This window comes from Entelurus aequoreus, linkage group LG28 (genome assembly GCF_033978785.1).
Source record: "Entelurus aequoreus isolate RoL-2023_Sb linkage group LG28, RoL_Eaeq_v1.1, whole genome shotgun sequence".
NCBI classification, from domain to species: domain Eukaryota; kingdom Metazoa; phylum Chordata; class Actinopteri; order Syngnathiformes; family Syngnathidae; genus Entelurus; species Entelurus aequoreus.
In genome coordinates this window covers 11,764,872-11,791,269 of record NC_084758.1, presented here as the reverse complement: position 1 = coordinate 11,791,269, position 26,398 = coordinate 11,764,872, and the positions used below count along the sequence as shown (strand labels likewise).

Below are 26,398 nucleotides of genomic sequence, written 5' to 3'. Positions count from 1 at the left end.
ATACAGAAATAAAAAAATATGACATCAATACAGAAATAAATAAATATGTCATCAATACAGAAATAAATAAATATGTAATCAATACAGAAATAAATAAATATGACATCAATGCAGAAATAAATAAATATGTCATCAATACAGAAATAAATAAATATGTCATCAATGCAGAAATAAATAAATATGACATTAATGCAGAAATAAATAAATATGTCATCAATACAGAAATGAATAATTATGTCATCAATACAGAAATAAATACATATGTCATCAATATAGATATAAATAAATATGTCATCAATACAGAAATAAATGTGTCATCAATACAGAAATAAATATGTAATCAATACAGAAATAAATACATATGTCATCAATACAGAAATAAATAAATATGTCATCAATACAGAAATAATGAATTATGTCATCTATACAGAAATAAAGGAATATGTCATCAATACAGAAATAAATATGTCATCAATACAGAAATAAATCAATATGTCATCAATACAGAAATAAATCAGTAAGTCATCAATACAGAAATAAATACATATGTAATCAATAAAGAAATACATCAATATGACATCAATACAGAAATAAAAAAAGATGTCATCAATACAGAAATAAAAAAATATGTCATCAATACAGAAATAAATAAATGTCATCAATACAGAAATACAAAAATATGTCTTCAATACAGAAATAAATAAATGACATCAATACAGAAATTAAAAAATATGACATCAATACAGAAATAAAACAAATTGTCATCAATACAGAAATAAATAAATATGACATCAATGCAGGAATAAATAAATATGTCATCAATACAGAAATAAATAAATATGTCATCAATACAGAAATAAATAAATATGACATCAATGCAGAAATAAATAAATATGTCATCAATACAGAAATAAATAAATATGTCATCAATGCAGAAATAAATAAATATGACATTAATGCAGAAATAAATAAATATGTCATCAATACAGAAATGAATAATTATGTCATCAATACAGAAATAAATACATATGTCATCAATATAGATATAAATAAATATGTCATCAATACAGAAATAAATGTGTCATCAATACAGAAATAAATATGTAATCAATACAGAAATAAATACATATGTCATCAATACAGAAATAAATAAATATGTCATCAATACAGAAATAATGAATTATGTCATCTATACAGAAATAAAGGAATATGTCATCAATACAGAAATAAATATGTCATCAATACAGAAATAAATCAATATGTCATCAATACAGAAATAAATCAGTAAGTCATCAATACAGAAATAAATACATATGTAATCAATAAAGAAATACATCAATATGACATCAATACAGAAATAAAAAAAGATGTCATCAATACAGAAATAAAAAAATATGTCATCAATACAGAAATAAATAAATGTCATCAATACAGAAATACAAAAATATGTCTTCAATACAGAAATAAATAAATGACATCAATACAGAAATTAAAAAATATGACATCAATACAGAAATAAAAACAATTGTCATCAATACAGAAATAAATAAATATGACATCAATGCAGGAATAAATAAATATGTCATCAATACAGAAATAAATAAATATGTCATCAATACAGAAAAAAATACATATGTCATCAATACAGAAATAAATAAATGTGTCATCAATACAGAAATAATGAAATATGTCATCAATACAGAAATAAAGGAATATGTCATCAATACAGAAATAAATATGTCATCAATACAGAAATAAATCAATAAGTCATCAATACATAAATAAATCAGTATGTCATCAATACAGAAATAAATCAATATGTCATCAATACAGAAATAAATCAGTAAGTCATCAATACAGAAATAAATCAATATGTAATCAATAAAGAAATAAATACATATGTAATTAATAAAGAAATAAATCAATCAATATGTCATCAATACAGAAATAAATCAATATTTAATCAATACAGAAATAAATAACTAAATATGACATCAATACAGAAATAAATCAATATGACATCAATACAGAAAAAAATCAATCGATATGTCATCAATACAGAAATAAATAAATATTTAATCAATACAGAAATAAATAACTAAATATGACATCAATACAGAAATAAATCAATATGACATCAATACAGAAATAAATCAATCAATATGTCATCAATACAGAAATAAATCAATATTTAATCAATACAGAAATGAATAACTAAATATGACATCAATACAGGAATAAATCAGTATGATATCAATACAGAAATAAATCAATAAATGTCATCAATATAGAAATAAATCAATATGTAATGAAATACAGAAATAAATAAATATGACATCGATACAGACATCAATCAAAATGTCATCAATACAGAAACAAATAAATAAATGTCATCAATATAGAAATAAAACAATATGTAATCAATACAGAAATAAATCAATGACATCGATACAGAAATAAATCAATATGACATCAATACAGAAATATATCAATATGTCATCAATACAGAAATAAATAAATAAATATGACATCAATACATAAATAAATAAATCAATATGTCATCAATTCAGAAATAAATCAATATGACATCAATACAGAAATAAATAAATCAATATGTCATCAATACAGAAATAAATTAATATGTCATCAATACAGAAATTAATCAATATGTCACCAATACAGAAATAAATCCATATGACATCAATACAGAAATAAATAAATCAATATGTCATCAATACAGAAATAAATAAATCAATATGACATCAATACAGAAATAAATAAATCAATATGTCATCAATACAGAAATAAATCAATATGACATCAATACAGAAATAAATAAATCAATATGTCATCAATACAGAAATAAATAAATCAATATGACATCAATACAGAAATAAATAAATCAATATGTCATCAATACAGAAATAAATCAATATGACATCAATACAGAAATAAATAAATCAATATGTCATCGATACAGAAATAAATCAATCAATATGTCATCAATACAGAAATAAATCAATATGTCATCCATTAAAAGATAAGTTGATTACAGAGTGAGTGCTCCCTATTAAAATAACATCAAAAAAGGTTTTAATTGCACAGTAAATGTGTCTTCATGAAACAGTTTGGAGGAATATGTTTATTATTATTATTATTATTATTATTATTGTTGTTATTGTTATTATTATTGTTATGATTATTATTGTTATTATTATTATTGTTATTGTTATTATTGTTATGCGCCACTAAAGCACATTCTGCTCCTTTTTCTTTTCATTTGACTTGTGTATCCGTTTGTGTAATCAGATTGTCCCAACATTCCAATCCCACTTTCCCTCCACGCTGCGGCCATGATGCTGTTGCCTAGCAACACCTGATGGTCCAACATCCTGCTGAAGAGTTCCTCCGCCGCCGGCATTTGGCCACACCCCCTGCCGTAGGACCATGTGAGGAAGGTGTGTAACTACGTGTGAGGAAGGTGTGTAACTACGTGTGAGGAAGGTGTGTAACTATGTGTGAGGAAGGTGTGTAACTACATGTGAGGGAAGTGTGTAACTACGTGTGAGGAAGGTGTGTAACTACGTGTGAGGAAGGAGTGTAACTACGTGTGAGGAAGGTGTGTAACTACGTGTGAGGAAGGTGTGTAACTACGTGTGAGGAAAGTGTGTAACTACATCTGAGGAAGGTGTGTAACTACGTGTGAGGAAGGTGTGTAACTACGTGTGAGGAAGGAGTGTAACTACGTGTGAGGAAGGTGTGTAACTACGTGTGAGGAAAGTGTGTAACTACATCTGAGGAAGGTGTGTAACTACGTGTGAGGAAGGTGTGTAACTACGTGTGAGGAAGGTATGAGGAAGGTGTGTAACTACGTGTGAGGAAGATGTGTAACTACGTGTGAGGAAGGTGTGAGGAAGGTGTGTAACTACGTGGGAGGAAGGTGTGAGGAAGGTGTGTAACTACGTGTGAGGAAGGTGTGTAACTACATGTGAGGAAGGTGTGTAACTACATGTGAGGAAAGTGAGTAACTACGTGTGAGGAAGGTATGTAACTACGTGTGATGAAGGTGTGTAATTATGTGTGAGGAAGGTGTGTAACTACATGTGAGGAAAGTGAGTAACTACGTGTGAGGAAGGTATGTAATTACGTGTGAGGAAGGTGTGTAACTACGTGTGATGAAGGTGTGTAACTACGTGTGAGGAAGGTGTGTAACTACATGTGAGGAAGGTGTGTAACTACATGTGAGGAAAGTGTGTAACTACATGTGAAGAAGGTGTGTAACTACATGTGAGGAAAGTGTGTAACTACATGTGAGGAAGGTGTGTAACTACATGTGAGGAAAGTGTGTAACTACGTGTGAGGAAAGTGTGTAACTACATGTGAGGAAAGTGTGTAACTACGTGTGAGGAAGGTGTGTAACTACATGTGAGGAAGGTGTGTAACTATGTGTGAGGAAAGTGTGTAACTACGTGTGAGGAAGGTGTGTAACTACGTGTGAGGAAGGTGTGTAACTACGTGTGAGGAAGGTGTGTATTTACGTGTGAGGAAGGTGTGTAACTACGTGTGAGGAAGGTGTGTAACTACGTGTGAGGAAGGTATGAGGAAGGTGTGTAACTACGTGTGAGGAAGGTGTGTAACTACGTGTGAGGAAGGTGTGAGGAAGGTGTGTAACTACGTGGGAGGAAGGTGTGAGGAAGGTGTGTAACTACGTGTGAGGAAGGTGTGTAACTACATGTGAGGGAGGTGTGTAACTACATGTGAGGAAGGTGTGTAACTACGCGTGAGGAAGGTGTGTAACTACGCGTGAGGAAGGTGTGTAACTACGTGTGATGAAGGTGTGTAACTACGTGTGAGGAAGGTGTGTAACTATGTGTGAGGAAGGTGTGTAACTACGTGTGAGGAAGGTGTGTAACTACGTGTGAGGAAGGTGTGTAACTACGTGTGAGGAAGGTGTGTAACTACGTGTGAGAAAGGTGTGTAAATACTTGTGAGGAAGGTGTGTAACTACTTGTGAGGAAGGTGTGTAACTACGTGTGAGGAATTCCAGGAATTCCCTTTTATTCGAACCCTTTTTTCTGGCGACTACTACTCCCACATTTTTCAACCCACTTCAACCGTTATTTAAAAAAAAATAAAAAAAATAGATCTATATTGATATATAATGTATATATTGTGTTTTTTATGTTGATTTCATTAAAAAAAAAAAAAAAAAATATTGTGCGGCCTGGTACCAATCGGTCCGTGGACCGGTACCGGGCCGCAGCCCGGTGGTTGGGAACCACTGCATTAGGCGCACCGGGTTATAAGGCGCACTGTCGAGTTTTGAGAAAATGAAAGGATTTTAAGTGCGCCTCATAGTCCGAACAAGATGGTACTGACACGTGTCCATCACTTGCATTGCACATGCTTCCTGCATTCACAATCTTGCTTCTAGAAAAACAAAAACATTACTCCATCCCCCACCACCCCCACCCCATCGTGTTTTTCAATTGTGTTATTATAAGCGGCAGAGGTGCCCTTATTCCCCCCATTACACCCCCCACCTCCCACAATCTAGTGCCATTTTACAATTATGAATCTCAACAGGGAGCATTCATTAATGTTATGCTAATTTTCTGTATCCAATTAATTCCATGCCTGCATCTCTCTCTCTCTCTCTCTCTCTCTCTCTCTCTCTCTATTTCTCTCTCTCTGTAAATAGGAGATGTCAGTCAAAACGAGCACAAAAACAACCTTGTAAAATAATCACCGGCGTGCTAACACTTCCTCTTCGTGGAAGTCACATGACTACATCACATTGAATTAAACAGCAATATATACCTAGATGAGGTGTGTGAATGCTCCGATGCTGAAGTTGAACTGAATTCCTGGAATTTTTTTTTTTTAGAGTTGTTGAAGTAGAGCACACATTTTTGAACAGGCTGAATATTTTGAAGTTGGAACGGTTTAAATCAGATTTTAAAAATGTGGGAATTGTGGAACTTTGAATATTGTCCCATTTCATGGACATCTGGGAATTTCGGGAAAAGCGGGATTTTTTTTTTTGAAAATGCTAAATATTTTGAATGTTTTGAATGAGTTGAGATGGGTGGTGTTTGAATTGTTTTTAAATCAGTCGAGAAATGTTGAAGTGGTAACATTTTTGATTGAGAAATGGTATTGAGGAATTTCGGGAATTTCGGGAAAACCGGGAATTTTTCCTTTTTTTTGGTCCTGACTAAGAGGAATGTTTGGATGGTAGAACGGTTGAAAAATGTGTAAGGAGTAGTCGACAGAAAAAAGGGTAAAAAAAAGGCTTTTAAAAAAATGGAATTCTGGGAATTCCTGGAATTGTTTTGAACTTGGAAAAATTATAGTTCGAATGTCCAGGATGAGGGGAATGTGTTGAAGTTGGAATGGTTTGAATGGGTTGAAAAATGTGGAAATGGTGGAAGTTTGAAAAACAGCCAATTAATTTTGAATGGGAAAAATGTCCCGGAAAACCTTGCATTCTGGGAAATCTGGGAATTTGTCAAGGGAACGTCCGAAATTCCTGAGTAGGCTGAACAGTTTGAAGTTGGAACGGTTTGAATCAGATTAAAACATTTGGGAATTGTGGAACTTTGAAAAATGTCCCGTTTCATGGATATCTGGGAATTTCGGGAAAAGCGGGAATTTTTTCTTGAAAATGCAAAATAATTTGAATGTTGTGAATGAGTTGAAATGGTTGGTGCTTGAATTTTTTTTAAATCGGTCAAGAAGGTGTTGAAATGGTAACATTTTTAATTGAGAAATGGTATTGAGGAATTTCGGGAAAACCGGGAATTTTTCCAGTTCAAAAAACAATTTTTTTTTTTTTGTCCTGACTAAGAGGAATGTTTGGACGGTGGAACGCTTCAAAAATGTGGAAGGAGTAGTCGACAGATAAAAGGGTCAAAAAAGGGTTTGACTAAAAGGGAATTCTGGGAATTCCTGGAATTGTTTTGAACTTGGAAAAATGATAATTTGAATGTCCAGGATGAGTGGAATATGTTGAAGTTGGAATGGTTTGAAAAATGTGGAAATGGTTGAAGTTTGAAAAATGGCCAATTAATTTTGAATGGGAAAAATGTCCCGGAAAACCTTGCATTCTGGGAAATCTGGGAATTTGTCAAGGGAACGCCCGCAATTCCTGAATAGGCTGAACAGTTTGAAGTTGTAACGGTTTGAATCAGATTAAAAAATGTGGGAATAGTGGAACTTTGAAAAATGTCCCATTTCATGGACATCTGGGAATTTCGGGAAATGCGGGATTTTTTTTTTGAAAATGCTAAATATTTTGAATGTTGTGAATGAGTTGAAATGGTTGGTGTTTGAATTTTTAAAAAATCGGTCGAGAAATGTTGAAATGGTAACATTTTTAATTAAAAAATGGTATTGAGGAATTCCTGGAATTTCGGGAAAACCGGGAATTCTTCAAGTTAAAAAAAACAAGTTTTTTTTGTCCTGACTAAGAGGAATGTTTGGACGGTGGAACGCTTGAAAAATGTGGAAGGAGTAGTTGACAGAAAAAAGGGTCAAAAAACGGAATTCTGGGAATTCCTGGAATTGTTTTGAACTTGGAAAAATAATAGTTTGAATGTCCAGGATGAGTGGAATGTTTTGAAGGTGGAATGGTTTGAATGGGTTGAAAAATGTGGAAATGGTGGAAGTTTGAAAAACGGCCAATTAATTTTGAATGGGAAAAATGTCCCGGAAAACCTTGCATTCTGGGAAATCTGTGAATTTGTCAAGGGAACGTCCAAAATTCCTGAGTAGGCTGAACAGTTTGAAGTTGGAACGGTTTGCATCAGATTAAAACATTTGGGAATTGTGGAACTTTGAAAAATATCCCATTTCATGGACATCTGGGAATTTCGGGAAAAGCGGGAATTTTTTCTTGAAAATGCAAAATAATTTGAATGTTGTGAATGAGTTGAAATGGTTGGTGTTTGATTTTTTTTTAAATCGGTCAAGAAATGTTGAAGTGGTAACATTTTTAATTAAAAAATGGTATTGAGGAATTTCGGGAAAACCGGGAATTTTTCCAGTTAAAAAAACAACTTTGTTTTTTTTGTCCTGACTAAGAGGAATGTTTGGACGGTGGAACGGTTGAAAAATGTGGAGTAGTCGACAGAAAAAAGGGTAAAAAAAAAGGGTTTAAAAAAAAATGGAATTCTGGGAATTCCTGGAATTGTTTTGAACTTGGAAAAATGATAGTTTGAATGTCCAGGATGAGTGGAATGTGTTGAAGGTGGAATGGTTTGAATGGGTTGAAAAATGTGGAAATGGTTGAAGTTTGAAAAATGGCCAATTAATTTTGAATGGGAAAAATGTCCCGGAAAACCTGGAATTCTGGGAAATCTGGGAATTTGTCAAGGGAACGCCCGCAATTCCTGAATAGGCTGAACAGTTTGAAGTTGGAACGGTTTGAATCAGATTAAAACATTTGGGAATTGTGGAACTTTGAAAAATGTCCCGTTTCATGGACATCTGGGAATTTTGGGAAATGCGGGATTTTTTTTGGAAAATGCTAAATATTTTGAATGTTGTGAATGAGTTGAAATGGTTGGTGTTTGAATTTTTTTAAATCGGTCGAGAAATGTTGAAGTGGTAACATTTTTAATTGAGAAATGGTATTGAGGAATTCCTGGAATTTTGGGAAAACCGGGAATTTTTCCAGTTCAAAAAACAACTTTGTTTTTTTTGTCCTGACTAAGAGGAATGTTTGGACGGTGGAACGCTTGAAGTGGGTTGAAAAATGTGGAAGGAGTCGTCGACAGAAATAAGGGTGAAAAAAGGGTTTAAAAAAAAATTGAATTCTGGGAATTCCTGGAATTGTTTTGAACTTGGAAAAATGTCCCGGAAAACCTGGAATTCTGGGAAATCTGGGAATTTGTCCAGGGAACACCCGCAATTCCTAAATTGGCTGAACAGTTTGAAGTTGGAACGGTTAAAATCAGATTAAAAAATGTGGGAATTGTGGAACTTTGAAAAATTTCCCATTTCATGGACATCTGGGATTTTCAGGAAAAGCGGACATTTTTTTGGAAAAACGCTAAATATTTTGAATGTTGTGAATGAGTTGAAATGGTTGGTGTTTAAATTTTTATTTTTTTTTAAAATCGGTTGAGAAATGTTGAAGTGGTAACATTTTTAATTGAGAAATGGTATTGAGGAATTCATGGAATTTCGGGAAAACCGGGAATTTTTCCAGTTCAAAAAACAACTTTTGTTTTTTTGTCCTGACTAAGAGGAATGTTTGGACGGTGGAATGCTTGAAGTGGGTTGAAAAATGTGGAAGGAGTCGTCGACAGAAATAAGGGTGAAAAAAGGGTTTAAAAAAAAAATTGAATTCTGGGAATTCCTGGAATTGTTTTGAACTTGGAAAAATGTCCCGGAAAACCTGGAATTCTGGGAAATCTGGGAATTTGTCCAGGGAACACCCGCAATTCCTAAATTGGCTGAACAGTTTGAAGTTGGAACGGTTAAAATCAGATTAAAAAATGTGGGAATTGTGGAACTTTGAAAAATTTCCCATTTCATGGACATCTGGGATTTTCAGGAAAAGCGGGAATTTTTTTGGAAAAACGCTAAATATTTTGAATGTTGTGAATGAGTTGAAATGGTTGGTGTTTAAATTTTTAAATCGGTTGAGAAATGTTGAAGTGGTAAAATTTTTAATTGAGAAGTGGTATTGAGGAATTCCTGGAATTTCGGGAAAACCGGGAATTTTTCCAGTTCAAAAAACAACTTTGTTTTTTTGTCCTGACTAAGAGGAATGTTTGGACGGTGGAACGCTTGAAAAATGTGGAAGGAGTAGTCGACAGATAAAAGGGTCAAAAAAGGGTTTGACTAAAAGGGAATTCTGGGAATTCCTGGAGTTGTTATTACAGTACGTCTCTATATACATATTTATTTTATGTTTTGTAATTAATTTTGGCCAAAGGAGGCGTATTTCAATTTCTTACACACACTTGTTATTTCATATGTTGACTAGCGGTGGAGTACTTCAAATTTTTACACACACTTGTTATTACTTATGTTGGCCAGAGGTGGAACACCTCAAATTTTTACACACACTTGTTATCACATATGTTGGCCAGAGGTGGAGCTCTTCAATTTTTTTTACACACACTTGTTATTTCATATGTTGGCCAGAGGTGGATCACTTCAATTTTTTACACACACTTGTTATTTCATATGTTGGCCAGAGGTGGAGCACTTCAAATTTTTACACACACTTGTTATTTCATATGTTGACCAGTAGGGGGGCACTTCAAATTTTTACACACACTTGTCATTACATATGTTGGCCAGAGGTGGAGCACTTCAAATTTTTACACACACTTATTACATATGTTGACCAGTAGGGGCACACTTCAAAGTTTTACACACACTTAATACATATGTTGGCCAGAGGGGGAGCACTTCAAATTTTTACACACACTTGTTATTACAAATGTTGGCCAGAGGGGGAGCACTTCAAATGTTTACACACACTTCTTATTTCATATGTTGACCAGAGGTGGAGCATTTCAAATGTTTACACACACTTGTTATCACATATGTTGGCCAGAGGTAGAGCGCTTAAAAAAAAATTTCGGGGATGAATAGGGAAGTCCTCCTTTCGCTGCCATCTTGTGGGATCATATATTGCTGCCTTTGCACCTGTCAATGTTTACTTTTGGATGCACATTAAATCAACCAAAAAAATCCTGACTTTGGAGCAATGTTCACAGACTCTAATAATTGGCCCTCTATTAGATGCAATGTTATTGGGACCATGATTTATGTCATCTCTTGTTCACACCTCCTCATATGGAAGCTACTTTTCCTTCATCATGTCTCATGTAGAAATACAAGAACACACACACACACACACACACACACACACACACACACACACACACACACACACACACACACACACACACACACACACACACACACACACACACACACACACACACACACACACACACACACAGAGAAACACACAAACACACACTTACCCTGAGGTAGTTGAGGGTGAAGTTGGTCAAACCCATGCGTGTGATGTTTTTGGACAGTTGTTCCAGCACCTGAGGGTCTTGTGCCTGCAGTCAAAAGGCAGGGAAAAGGGAAAAAAAAAAGTTCCAATCAACATGGATGTGTCATTAAGATGAATGCAGCTAATTCCAACCAATTATCTGCAGCCAATTAGCCCAACTGTAGTTCCAGCTGCAGACACGCCATCTCAAGTCATAAATGCCAACACTTACCATACCATCATATTGCAGTCTACACATATCTCTTATGTTTGACTGCCATCATATTGCGGTCTACACATATCTCTTATGTTTGACTGCCATCATATTGCGGTCTACACATATCTCTTATGTGTGACTGCCATCATATTGCAGTCTACACATATCTCTTATGTTTGACTGCCATCATATTGCGGTCTACACATATCTCTTATGTGTGACTGCCATCATATTGCAGTCTACACATATCTCTTATGTTTGAATATATGATTAGAGAAAAAAAGTATGAGGGATTCGGCTCAGGATTTAGCATTTAATTATTTGCTTTTTTTTTTTTACGGTCGCTTAAAAAAAACTAAACATATTTTAGTGTAAGAAAAACTTGCAGTGTTTTTTTTTACGGCATATTACTGGAAATGGAAAGGAAAAACAGTACCACTATTTTACAGTAAAATCTAGAGTCGTTGGTTTTGTAGTGTATTACTGTAAACACAAGCAGTATCACATTTTTATTGCAAAACATACACTATTTTGTTGCATTATTAGATATTAAATATTAAAATATATGTATATAAAGATAAGCATGCAGTTCATGAATGTCAAAATGAAAACAACAAATATCTAGTAAGAAATTATTCATTATTAAAAGCATATTATTAGCATTTCACGGGCCATATAAAATGATGTGGTGGGCCAGATGTAGCCCCCGGGCCTCCAGTTTGATACCGGTGATATAAGCAGATTAAATGCAAGTAGTCAACCTTTGCTATTGTCAAAATAATCAACCAAATCTCATGAATAAACTGCTCATCTTTCAACTTTCCTTATCTTGAATTGACCAACTTATGAGCATTTTAAGTCAATGTGATTATAATTTGGGATAAACAAAGCAAACATGAACAAGTTTAACCACTAAAATGCACCTCAAAAGCAGTGAAGTTGTCACGTTGTGTAAATGGTCAACAAAAAGAGAATACAACAAATCCTTTTCAACTTATATTCAATTGAATAGACTGCAAAGACAAGATATTTCATGTTCACACTGAGAAACTTTGTTATTGTTTGCAAATATTAGCTCATTTACACTAAAAACATTTTTGGACAAAAATAAAAAAATTAAATCAACTTAATAAATAATATGAACTTTTAACCTACAGAACAAAAAAATGAATAAACTTGTTTTTGTTTTACTCCAAATGAGGAAGTGAGGATTATTGGCTACAATGAGCATGAAGCATGATACTGTATGATACTGATAACGCATGATACTGCATGATACTGATAAAGCATGATACTGCATGATTCTGGTAAACCATGAAACTGCATGATACTGATAAAGCATGATACTGCATGATTCTGACAAAGCATGATACTGCATGATTCTGATAAAGCATGATACTGCATGATACTGATAAAGCATGATACTGATAAAGCATGATACTGATAAAGCATGATACTGCATGATTCTGATAAAGCATGATACTGCATGATACTGATAAAGCATGATACTGCATGATTCTGATAAAGCATGATACTGCATGATACTGATAAAGCATGATGCTGCATGATACTAATAAAGCATTATACGGCATGATTCTGATAAAGCATGATACTGATAAAGCATGATACTGCATGATTCTGATAAAGCATGATACTGATAAAGCATGATACTGCATGATTCTGATAAAGCATGATACTGATAAAGCATGATACTGCATGATACTAATAAAGCATTATACGGCATGATTCTGATAAAGCATGATACTGATAAAGCATGATACTGCATGATTCTGATAAAGCATGAGACTGCATGATACTGATAAAGCATGATACTGCATGATTCTGATAAAGCATGATACTGATAAAGCATGATACTGCATGATACCGATAAAGCATGATAAAGCATGATACTAATAAAGTATGATACTGCATGATACTGATAAAGCATGATACTGCATGATTCCGATAAAGCATGATACTGATAAAGCATGATACTGCATGATACCGATAAAGCATGATAAAGCATGATACTGATAAAGTATGATACTGCATGATAATGATAAAGCATGATACTGCATGATACTGATAAAGCATTATACTGCATGATACTGATAAAGCATGATACTGCATGATACTGATAAAGCATGATACTGCATGATACTGATAAAGCATGATAAAGCATGATACTGATAAAGTATGATACTGCATGATACTGATAAAGCATGGTACTGCATGATACTGATAAAGCATGATACTGCATGATACTGATAAAGCATGATATTACATGATACTGATAAAGCATGATACTGCATGATTCTGATAAAGCATTACTCTGCATGATTCTGATAAAGCATGATAATGATAAAGCATGATAAAGCATGATATTGATAAAGCATGAGACTGCATGATACTGATAAAGCATGACACTGCATGATTCAGATAAAGCATGATACTGCATGATACTGATAAAGCATGATACTGCATGATACTGATAAAGCATGATAAAGCATGATACTGATAAAGCATGATACTGCATGATACTGATAATGCATGATATGGCATGGCACTGATAAAGCATGATACTGATAAAGCATGATACTGCATGATGCTGATATAGCATGATAAAGCATGATACTGATAAAGTATGATAGTGCATGATACTGATAAAGCATGATACTGATAAAGCATGACACTGATAAAGATGATACTGATGAAGAATGATACCCGATAAGGATGATACTGATAAAGCATGATGTTGATAAAGATGATATTGATAAAGCATGAAACTGATAAAGATGATACTGATAAAGCATGATACTGATAAAGCATGATACTGATCAAGCATGATACTGATAAAGCATGATACTACATGATACTGATAAAGCATGATATTGATAAAACATGATACTGATAAAGATGATACTGATAAAGCATGATACTGATAAAGCATGATAAATAATGATACTGATAAAGCATGATACTGCATGATACTGATAAAGCATGATACTGATACAGATGACACTGATAAAGCATGATACTGATAAAGCATGATACTGATAAAAGTGACACTGATAAAGCATGATACTGCATGATACTGATAAAGCATGATACTGATAAAGATGATACTGATAAAGCATGATACTGATAAAGGTGATACTGATAAAGCATGATACTGCATGATACTGATAAAGCATGATACTGATAAAGATGATACTGATAAAGCATGATACTGATAAAGGTGATACTGATAAAGCATGATACTGCATGATACTGATAAAGCATGATACTACAGGATACTAATAAAGCATGATACTGCATGATACTGATAAAGCATGATACTGCATGATACTGACAAAGCATGATACTACAGGATACTAATAAAGCATGATACTGCATGATACTGATAAAGCATGATACTACAGGATACTAATAAAGCATGATACTAATAAAGCATGATAAAGCATGATAAAGCACGATACTGACAAAGCATGTTCACTGGGGTCACACATTGCACCGCACGCTCCCCAGGGAAGCCCGCCTCAGTTGTTTAAGAACTGCACCAGGTGGTCACAATAATTAATTAGGTGAAACCAGGGGGTGTCCAAACTACGGCCCGCGGGCCCGTCAAAGTCTTCAGTGGTACCGGTACTAAAATATTGGTATGGGTACAACCCTACTTCCTACTTTGACATCCTAGTGGGTGTGCTCTCACCAGAAGGCGCCACCATCAAAAGCTGACCACCTCTCCAGGAATTGGTGTAGCGACACCCGGAGGAGGCAATTTACTAGAAGAGGTGAAGAAAGCAGCACGCTCACACTCACATGCATGGCCAGGATGCTGCGCGGGATGAGCTCTCGGTACTGGCGGATGGTGAAGTGCCAAGTCTTGATCCTCATCAGGTCGTCAAAGGCGAACTCCAGGATCAAGCGACCCTCCGTGCACACCTGTGGACCACATCAGCACTGATGAGCGTCAAATCGATAAACACCACCATCTTACCAATCAGGAAAGAAATGGATTTCACCATCTACGCTCCGTAATATCATCAAAAGGTTCAGAGAATCTGGAGAAATCAATGCACGTAAGCCATGATATTACAAACCTTGGATCCCTCAGGCTGTACTGCATCAAAAAGCCACATCAGTGTGTAAAGGATATCACCACATGGGCTCAGGAACACTTTAGAAAACCACTGTCAGTAACTATAGTTGGTCACTACATCTGTAAGTGCAAGTTAAAACTCTACTATGCAAAGCCACAGCCATTTATCAACAACACCCAGAAACGCCGCCGGCTTCGCTGTGCCCGAGCTCATCTAAGATGGACCGATGCAAAGTGGAAAAAGTGTTCTGTGGTCTGACGAGTCCACATTTCAAATTGTTTTCGGAAACTGTGGACGTGGTGTCCTCCGGACCAAAGAGGAAAAGAACCTTCCGGATTGTTCTAGGGTCAAAGTGTAAAAGGCAGCATGTGTGATGGTATGGGGGTGTATTAGTGCCCAAGGCATGGGTAACTTACACATCTGGGAAGTACATACAGCTTTTGGAGCAACACATGTTGCCATCCAAGCAACGTGATCATGGACGCCCCTGCTTATTTCAGCAAGACAACGTCGGCGGGACTCGGTCGCTGCCAAAAAAAGAGCGTATTCAATAGCCGTCCGTGATTATGAATGGATCTACTGGGTGATTATTGGCATGCATCTGGGCTTAAAATAGACACGTTCTGCTCATTGTTTAGTGGTCTTCATCAGATTGTCTTCCCCACTCCTCCCAAAAGGTGGAAATAAGTGTCATCCCGCCAGGCTGTTTTCATGCCGGAGACAAAAGAACTTCAGGTCAGGCAGAGTTGCCAATTAGGCAGGGAAAGAGAGAGAGAGAGAGAGAGAGAGAGAGAGAGAGAGAGAGAGAGAGAGAGAGAGAGAGAGAGAGAGAGAGAGAGAGAGAGAGAGAGAGAGAGAGAGGATGAAGGAAAAAAAAAATATTCTGGCCCTTTTTAGCTGAAGCCAGCACTCGCGCTTCTCCTCCACTGCGTTGCCATGACAACCGGCAAGAGGGACAGAGCCAGAGGGAGCGCGGGGGTGGGGGTGGTGGTGGTGGTGGTGGTGGTGGGGGGAATCAGCTGATTAGTTGGCATGGCAACGGCAAAGATGTAATCCCGGCAGACACTCTCTAATCAATGCCCCCAGCACACACATGTCTCCTGGGAATGATGCTGCTGCTGCACCCCCCTACTGGTGTACTTGTACTAATTGTATACATACTACTGGTGTACTTGTACTAATTGTATACATACTACTGGTGTACTTGTACTAATTGTATACATACTACTGGTATCATAAATACTACTAGTGTACATGTACAAGTATCATAAATACTACTGGTGTACTTGTACAAATTGTATACATACTACTGGTATCATAAATACTACTAGTGTACATGTACAAGTATCATAAATACTACTGGTGTACTTGTACTAATTGTATACATACTACTGGTATCATAAATACTACTAGTGTACATGTACAAGTATCATAAATACTACTGGTGTACTTGTACAAGTATCATAAATACTACTGGTGTACTTGTACTAATTGTATACATACTACTGGTATCATAAATACTACTAGTGTACATGTACAAGTATCATAAATACTACTGGTGTACTTGTACTAATTGTATACATACTACTGGTGTACTTGTACTAATTGTATACATACTACTGGAGTACTTGTACTAATTGTATACATACTACTGGTATCATAAATACTACTAATGTACATGTACAAGTATCATAAATACTACTGGTGTACATGTACAAATATCATAATTACTACTGGTGGACATGTACAAATATCATAAATACTACTGGTGTACATGTACTAATTGTATACATACTACTGGTATCATAAATACTACTGGTGTACATGTACAAATATCATAAATACTACTATCATAAATACTACTGGTGTACATGTACAAATATCATAAATACTACTGGTGTACTTGTACAAATATAAATACTCTTGGTGTACATGTACAAATATCATAAATACTACTGGTGTACATGTACAAATATCATAAATACTACTTGTGTACACGTACAAATATCATAAATACTACTGGTGTACATGTACAAATATCATAAATACTACTATCATAAATACTACTGGTGTACATGTACAAATAACATAAATACTACTGGTGTACATGTACAAATATCATAAATACTACTATCATAAATACTACTGGTGTACATGTATAAATATTATAAATACTACTGGTGTACATGTACAAATATCATAAATACTACTATCATAAATACTACTGGTGTACATGTACAAATAACATAAATACTACTGGTGTATTTGTACAAATATAAATACTATTGGTGTAAATGTACAAATATCATAAATACTACTGGTGTACATGTACAAATATAAATACTACTGGTGTACAATATAAATACTACTGGTGTACATGTACAAATAACATAAATACTACTGGTGTACTTGTACAAATATAAATACTATTGGTGTACATGTACAAATATCATAAATACTACTGGTGTACATGTACAAATATCATAAATACTACTGGTGTACTTGTACAAATATAAATACTATTGGTGTACATGTACAAATATCATAAATACTACTGGTGTACATGTACAAATATAAATACTACTGGTGTACAAATATAACTACTACTGGTGTACTTGTACAAATATCATAAATACTACTGGTGTATATGTACAAATATAAATAATACTGGTGTACTTGTACAAATATCATAAATACTACTATCATAAATACTACTGGTGTACACGTACAAATAACATAAATACTACTGGTGTACATGTACAAATATCATAAATACTACTGGTGTACATGTACAAATATCAAAAATACTACTGGTGTACTTGTACAAATATAAATACTATTGGTGTACATGTACAAATATCATAAATACTACTAGTGTACATGTACAAATATCATAAATACTACTTGTGTACACGTACAAATATCATAAATACTACTGGTGTACATGTACAAATATCATAAATACTACTATCATAAATACTACTGGTGTACATGTACAAATAACATAAATACTACTGGTGTACATGTACAAATATCATAAATACTACTATCATAAATACTACTGGTGTACATGTACAAATATCATAAATACTACTGGTGTACATGTACAAATATCATAAATACTACTGGTGTACACGTACAAATATCATAAATACTACTGGTGTACATGTACAAATATCATAAATACTACTATCATAAATACTACTGGTGTACATGTACAAATAACATAAATACTACTGGTGTATTTGTACAAATATAAATACTATTGGTGTATATGTACAAATATCATAAATACTACTGGTGTACATGTACAAATATAAATACTACTGGTGTACAATATAAATACTACTGGTGTACATGTACAAATAACATAAATACTACTGGTGTACTTGTACAAATATAAATACTATTGGTGTACATGTACAAATATCATAAATACTACTGGTGTACATGTACAAATATCATAAATACTACTGGTGTACTTGTACAAATATAAATACTATTGGTGTACATGTACAAATATCATAAATACTACTGGTGTACATGTACAAATATAAATACTACTGGTGTACAAATATAACTACTACTGGTGTACTTGTACAAATATCATAAATACTACTGGTGTATATGTACAAATATAAATAATACTGGTGTACTTGTACAAATATCATAAATACTACTATCATAAATACTACTGGTGTACACGTACAAATAACATAAATACTACTGGTGTACATGTACAAATATCATAAATACTACTGGTGTACATGTACAAATATAAATACTACCGGTGTACATGTGCAAATATCATAAATACTACTGGTGTACATGTACACATATCATAAATACTACTGGTGTACATGTACAAATATCATAAATACTACTGGTGTACATGTACAAATATCATAAATACTACTGGTGTACATGTACAAATATAAATACTACTGGTGTACATGTACACATATCATAAATACTACTGGTGTACATGTACAAATATCATAAATACTACTGGTATACATGTACAAATATCATAAATACTACTGGTGTACATGTACAAATATCATTAATACTACTGGTGTACATGTACAAATATAAATACTACTGGTGTACATGTACAAATATCATAAATACTACTGGTGTACATGTACAAATATAAATACTACTGGTGTACATGTACTGTGGAACAATATAGAAATAAACAAGCTGCCTGCTGGTTATTTAAATGAATACTTCTGCTTATATTTCAAATGTATTAGAAGGTTCTAGTTGTGGGGCAATAAAGCAATGTGACAAGTTGGCCATAGGGCGGGTCTGAGCCTGTTGTGGTGCACCAGGATAAAACCAAACAACATTTGTAAATAATCTTCTTCTGTTTAATATTCACTGAAAACACTCTTTATTTTGTTAAGGGTTTTTTGGAAGGAGGAAAGAGAAAGTTGACCAACAGATGACCCTTGACCCCCCCCCCCCCACAAGTTGTTTTCATTGCAAAACTAGAGGTGTATCCCAGATCCACATTGATATTGGAAATTGGTCTGATATCAGCCAGTATCGGATGATATCGGTTTAAAACTGGACAGCGAGTTGACATGTAAACGTCCTCCAATAAACACACCATGTGTTCTATTTTACTAAAAGGTGAACATGGGTAGCAGCTACACAACAGCTAAGCAGCCACTAGCACACCAGCTAGACCGAGGTAATCATCATTGAACAATAAAGCTAGACCGAGGTAATCATCATTGAACAATAAAACAGCACATCTGTCAACACAAATCAAATAAGTTCGGTTGCATATATCTTGCATACAAAGTCTCAGAAGTGTATTAAAGCATCCAGTAACAAACGTGTCCGCATCCTTCGACACACTGCGTCATGAGCTTGATTTAAGGAATTAGTGTGGCCATTATCAATCGGCAAACAAGCAATTACCATTTGTTGTTTTTCATAGCTGCCATTGTTTTATGTTTGAGTCGTTTCACTTGATCACAACTTTGCTGACCTTTTACACTAGAAAAGAACTAAAGTAATATAGTATCGCGGTACCAATAAATCAAAAACGGTACTATACTCTGTTTTATGGTATAGCGATACTAGTATAGTATCGAGTTACTAATGAATCAAAAACGGTATTATACTCGATTTTATGGTATAGCGGTACTAGTATAGTATAGAGGTACTAATGAATCAAAAACGGTACTATACTCGATTTTATGGTATAGCGGTACTAGTATAGTATAGAGGTACTAATGAATCAAAAACGGTACTATACTCGATTTTATGGTATAGCGGTACTAGTATAGTATAGATGTACTAATGAATCAAAAACGGTACTATACTCGGTTTTATGGCATAGCGGTACTAGTATAGTTTCGCAGTACCAATAAATCAAAAACGGTACTATACTCGGTTTTATGGTATAGCTGTACTAGTATAGTATCGAGTTACTAATGAATCAAAAACGGTACTATACTCGATTTTATGGTATAGCGGTACTAGTATAGTATAGAGGTACTAATGAATCAAAAACGGTACTATACTCGATTTTATGGTATAGCGGTACTAGTATAGTATAGAGGTACTAATGAATCAAAAACTGTAATATACTCGGTTTTATGGTATAGCGGTACTAGTATAGTATAGAGGTACTAATGAATCAAAAACGGTACTATACTCGGTTTTATGGCATAGCGGTACTAGTATAGTTTCGCGGTACCAATAAATCAAAAACGGTACTATACTCGGTTTTATGGTATAGCAGTACTAGTATAGTATCGAGTTACTAATGAATCAAAAACGGTACTACACTCGATTTTATGGTATAGCGGTACTAGTATAGTATAGAGGTACTAATGAATAAAAAACGGTACTATACTCGGTTTTAAGGTATAGCGGTACTAGTATAGTATAGCGTTACTAATGAATCAAAAACGGTAATATACTCGGTTTTATGGTATAGCGGTACTAGTATAGTATAGAGGTACTAATGAATCAAAAACGGTACTATACTCGGTTTTATGGTATAGCGGTACTAGTATAGTTTCGCGGTACTAATGAATCAAAAACGGTACTATACTCGGTTTTATGGCATACCTGTACTAGGATAGTATCGCGGTACTAATATAGTATCGCGGTACTAATGAATCAAAAACTGTACTATATACTCTGTTTTATGGTATACCGGTACTATGATAGTATCGCGGTACTAATATAATATTGCGGCACTAATGAATCAAAAACGGTGCTATAGTCTGTTTCATGGTATACCGGTACTAGGATAGTATTGCGGTACTAATATAGTATCGTGGTACTAATGAATAAAAAACGGTGCTATACTCTGTTTTATGGTATACCGGTACTAGTATAGTATAGCGGTACTAATGAATAAAAAAACGGTACTATACTCGGTTTTATGGCATACCGGTACTAGTATAGTATAGCAGTACTAATGAATCGGAAGCGGTACTATACTCTGTTTTATGGTATACCGGTACTAGTATAGTATTGCGGTACCAATAAATCAAAAACGGTACTATACTCAGTTTTATGGTATAGCGGTACTAGTATAGTATCGAGTTACTAATGAATCAAAAATGGTACTATACTCGGTTTTATGGTATAGCGGTACTAGTATAGTATAGAGTTACTAATGAATCAAAAACGGTAATATACTCGGTTTTATGGTATAGCGGTACCAATAAATCAAAAACGGTACTATACTCAGTTTTATGGTATAGCGGTACTAGTATAGTATCGAGTTATTAATGAATCAAAAACGGTACTATACTCGGTTTTATGGTATAGCTGTACTAGTATAGTATAGAGGTACTAATGAATCAAAAACGGTAATATACTCGGTTTTATAGTATAGCGGTACTAGTATAGTATAGAGGTACTAATGAATCAAAAACGGTACTATACTCGGTTTTATGGTATAGCGGTACTAGTATAGTATAGCAGTACTAATGAATCGAAAGCGGTACTATACTCTGTTTTATGGTATAGCGGTACTAGTATAGTATCGCGGTACCAATAAATCAAAAACGGTACTATACTCGGTTTTATGGTATAGCGGTACTAGTATAGTATCGCGGCACCAATAAATCAACAACGGTACTATACTCGATTTTATGGTATAGCGGTACTAGTATAGTATAGAGGTACTAATGAATCAAAAACGGTAATATACTCAGTTTTATGGTATAGCGGTACTAGTATAGTATAGAGGTACTAATGAATCAAAAACGGTACTATACTCGGTTTTATGGTATAGCGGTACTAGTATAGTTTCGCTGTACTAATGAATCAAAAACGGTACTATACTCGGTTTTATGGCATACCTGTACTAGGATAGTATTGCGGTACTAATATAGTAGCGCAGTACTAATGAATCAAAAACTGTACTATATACTCTGTTTTATGGTATACCGGTACTATGATAGTATCGCGGTACTAATGAATCAAAAACGGTACTATAGACTGTTTCATGGTATACCGGTACTAGGATAGTATTGCGGTACTAATGAATCAAAAACGGTACTATAGACTGTTTCATGGTATACCGGTACTAGGATAGTATTGCGGCACTAATGAATCAAAAACGGTACTATAGACTGTTTCATGGTATACCGGTACTAGGATAGTATTGCGGTACTAATATAGAATTGCGGTACTAATGAATAAAAAACGGTGCTATACACTGTTTTATGGTATACCGGTACAAGTATAGTATAGCGGTACTAATGAATAAAAAACGGTACTATACTCGCTTTTATGGCATACCGGTACTAGTATAGTATAGCAGTACCAATAAATCAAAAACGGTACTATACTCGGTTTTATGGTATAGCGGTACTATTATAGTATTGTGGTACTAATGAATCAAAAACGGTACTATACTCGGTTTTATGGTATAGCGGTACTAGTATAGTATCACAGTACTAATGAATCAAACACAGTACTATACTCTGTTTTATGGTATACCGGTACTAGTATAGTATCGCGGTACTAATGAATCAAAAAGGTACTATACTCGGTTTTATGGTATACCGGTACTAGTACAGTATTGCGCTACTAATGAATCAAAAACAGTACTATACTCTGTTTTATGGTATACCGGTACTAGTATAGTATCGCAGTACTAATGAATCGAAAGCGGTACTATACTCTGTTTTATGGTATACTGGTACTAGTATAGTATCACGGTACTAATGAAACAAAAACGGTACTATACTCGGTTGTATGGTATACCGGCACTAGTACAGTATCGCGGTACTAATGCATCAAAAACTGTACTATACTCGGTTTTATGGTATACCGGTACTAGTATAGTATTGCGGTACTAATGAATCAAAAACGGTACTATACTCGGTTTTATGGTATACCGGTACTAGTACAGTATTGCGGTACTAATGAATCAAAAACGGTGCTATACTCTGTTTTATGGTATAGCGGTACTAGTATAGTATTGCGGTACTAATGAATAAAAAACGGTGCTATACTCTGTTTTATGGTATAGCGGTACTAGTATAGCATTGCGGTACTAATGAATCAAAAACGGTACTATACTCGGTTTTATGGTATACCGGTACTAGTATAGTATCGCAGTACTAATGAATCAAAAACAGTACTATACTCTGTTTTATGGTATACTGGTACTAGTATAGTATCACGGTACTAATGAAACAAAAACGGTACTATACTCTGTTTTATGGTATAGTGGTACTAGTACAGTATCGCGGTACTAATGCATCAAAAACGGTACTATACTCGGTTTTATGGTATACCGGTACTAGTATAGTATCGAGTTACTAATGAATCAAAAACGGTACTACACTCGATTTTATGGTATAGCGGTACTAGTATAGTATAGAGGTACTAATGAATCAAAAACGGTACTATACTCGGTTTTATGGTATTGCGGTACTAGTATAGTATAGTGGTACTAATGAATCAAAAACGGTACTATACTCGGTTTTATGGTATAGCGGTAGTAGTATAGTTTCGCGGTACTAATGAATCAAAAACGGTACTATACTCGGTTTTATGGCATACCTGTACTAGGATAGTATCGCGGTACTAATATAGTATCGCGGTACTAATGAGTCAAAAACTGTACTATATACACTGTTTTATGGTATACCGGTACTATGATAGTATCGCGGTACTAATATAGTATTGCGGCACTAATGAATCAAAAACGGTACTATAGTCTGTTTCATGGTATACCGGTACTAGGATAGTATTGCGGTACTAATATAGTATCGTGGTACTAATGAATAAAAAACGGTGCTATACTCTGTTTTATGGTATACCGGTACTAGTATAGTATAGCGGTACTAATGAATAAAAAACGGTACTATACTCGGTTTTATGGCATACCGGTACTAGTATAGTATAGCAGTACTAATGAATCGAAAGCGGTACTATACTATGTTTTATGGTATAGCGGTACTAGGATAGTATCGCGGTACCAATAAATCAAAAACGGTACTATACTCGGTTTTATGGTATAGCGGTACTAGTATAGTATTGAGTTACTAATGAATCAAAAACGGTACTATACTCGATTTTATGGTATAGCGGTACTAGTATAGTATAGAGGTACTAATGAATCAAAAACGGTACTATACTCGATTTTATGGTATAGCGGTACTTGTATAGTATAGAGGTACTAATGAATCAAAAACGGTAATATACTCGGTTTTATGGTATAGCGGTACTAGTATAGTATAGCGGTACTAATGAATAAAAAACCGTACTATACTCGGTTTTATGGCATACCGGTACTAGTATAGCATAGCAGTACTAATGAATCGAAAGCGGTACTATACTATGTTTTATGGTATAGCGGTACTAGGATAGTATCGCGGTACCAATAAATCAAAAACGGTACTATACTCGGTTTTATGGTATAGCGGTACTAGTATAGTATTGAGTTACTAATGAATCAAAAACGGTACTATACTCGATTTTATGGTATAGCGGTACTAGTATAGTATAGAGGTACTAATGAATCAAAAACGGTACTATACTCGATTTTATGGTATAGCGGTACTTGTATAGTATAGAGGTACTAATGAATCAAAAACGGTAATATACTCGATTTTATGGTATAGCGGTACTTGTATAGTATAGAGGTACTAATGAATCAAAAACGGTAATATACTCGGTTTTATGGTATAGCGGTACTAGTATAGTTTCGCGGTACTAATGAATCAAAAACGGTACTATACTCGGTTTTATGGCATACCTCTACTAGGATAGTATCGCGGTACTAATATAGTATCGCAGTACTAATGAATCAAAAACTGTACTATATACACTCTGTTTTATGGTATACCGGTACTATGATAGTATCGCGGTAATAATATAGTATTGCGGCACTAATGAATCAAAAACGGTACTATAGTCTGTTTCATGGTATACCAGTACTAGGATAGTATTGCGGTACTAATGAATAAAAAACGGTGTTATACTCTGTTTTATGGTATACCGGTACTAGTATAGTATAGCGGTACTAATGAATAAAAAACGGTACTATACTCGGTTTTATGGCATACCGGTACTAGTATAGTATAGCAGTACTAATGAATCGAAAGCGGTACTATACTCTGTTTTATGGTATAGCGGTACTAGTATAGTATTGTGGTACTAATGAATCAAAAACGGTACTATACTCGGTTTTATGGTATACCGGTACTAGTATAGTATCGCGGTACTAATAAATAAAAAACGGTACTATCCATCCACTTGATCACCCTTTGGGAGGTGAGGAGAGCAGTGAGCAGCAGCGGTGGCTGCGCCCGGGAATCTTTTTTGTTGACTTTGTAGCCAGTTCAGTTTTAGTTTCGACCTGCATAGCCTTCCCTAAGCTTCAACGCATTTTCTTAGCGGCACTCACCTTTTGTTTGTTTTTAGTTTAAGCATTAGACACCTTCTTACCTGCACTCTGCCTCCCGCTGTTTCCCGACATCTACAGAGCGATTAGCTACCTGCTGCCACCTACTACAACGTTGTCATGGACGCCCCTGCTTATTTCAGCAAGAC

At 34.6% G+C, this 26,398-nt stretch overlaps 1 protein-coding gene across 4 annotated transcripts in view; it reads right to left on the bottom strand.

Moving 5' to 3' along the window:
• The window catches only part of ldb2a (LIM domain binding 2a), a 261,535-nt gene that overhangs the window by 42,257 nt on the left and 192,880 nt on the right, over positions 1–26,398 (bottom strand). For all 4 annotated transcript variants that reach the window (XM_062039739.1, XM_062039740.1, XM_062039737.1 and 1 more), the window contains exons 4-5: positions 15,069–15,191; positions 11,013–11,096 (exon numbers count right to left, since the gene is read on the bottom strand). In XM_062039739.1, coding sequence (XP_061895723.1) covers positions 11,013–11,096; positions 15,069–15,191 — 207 coding nt within the window. The remainder of the gene's footprint in view (positions 1–11,012; positions 11,097–15,068; positions 15,192–26,398) is intronic.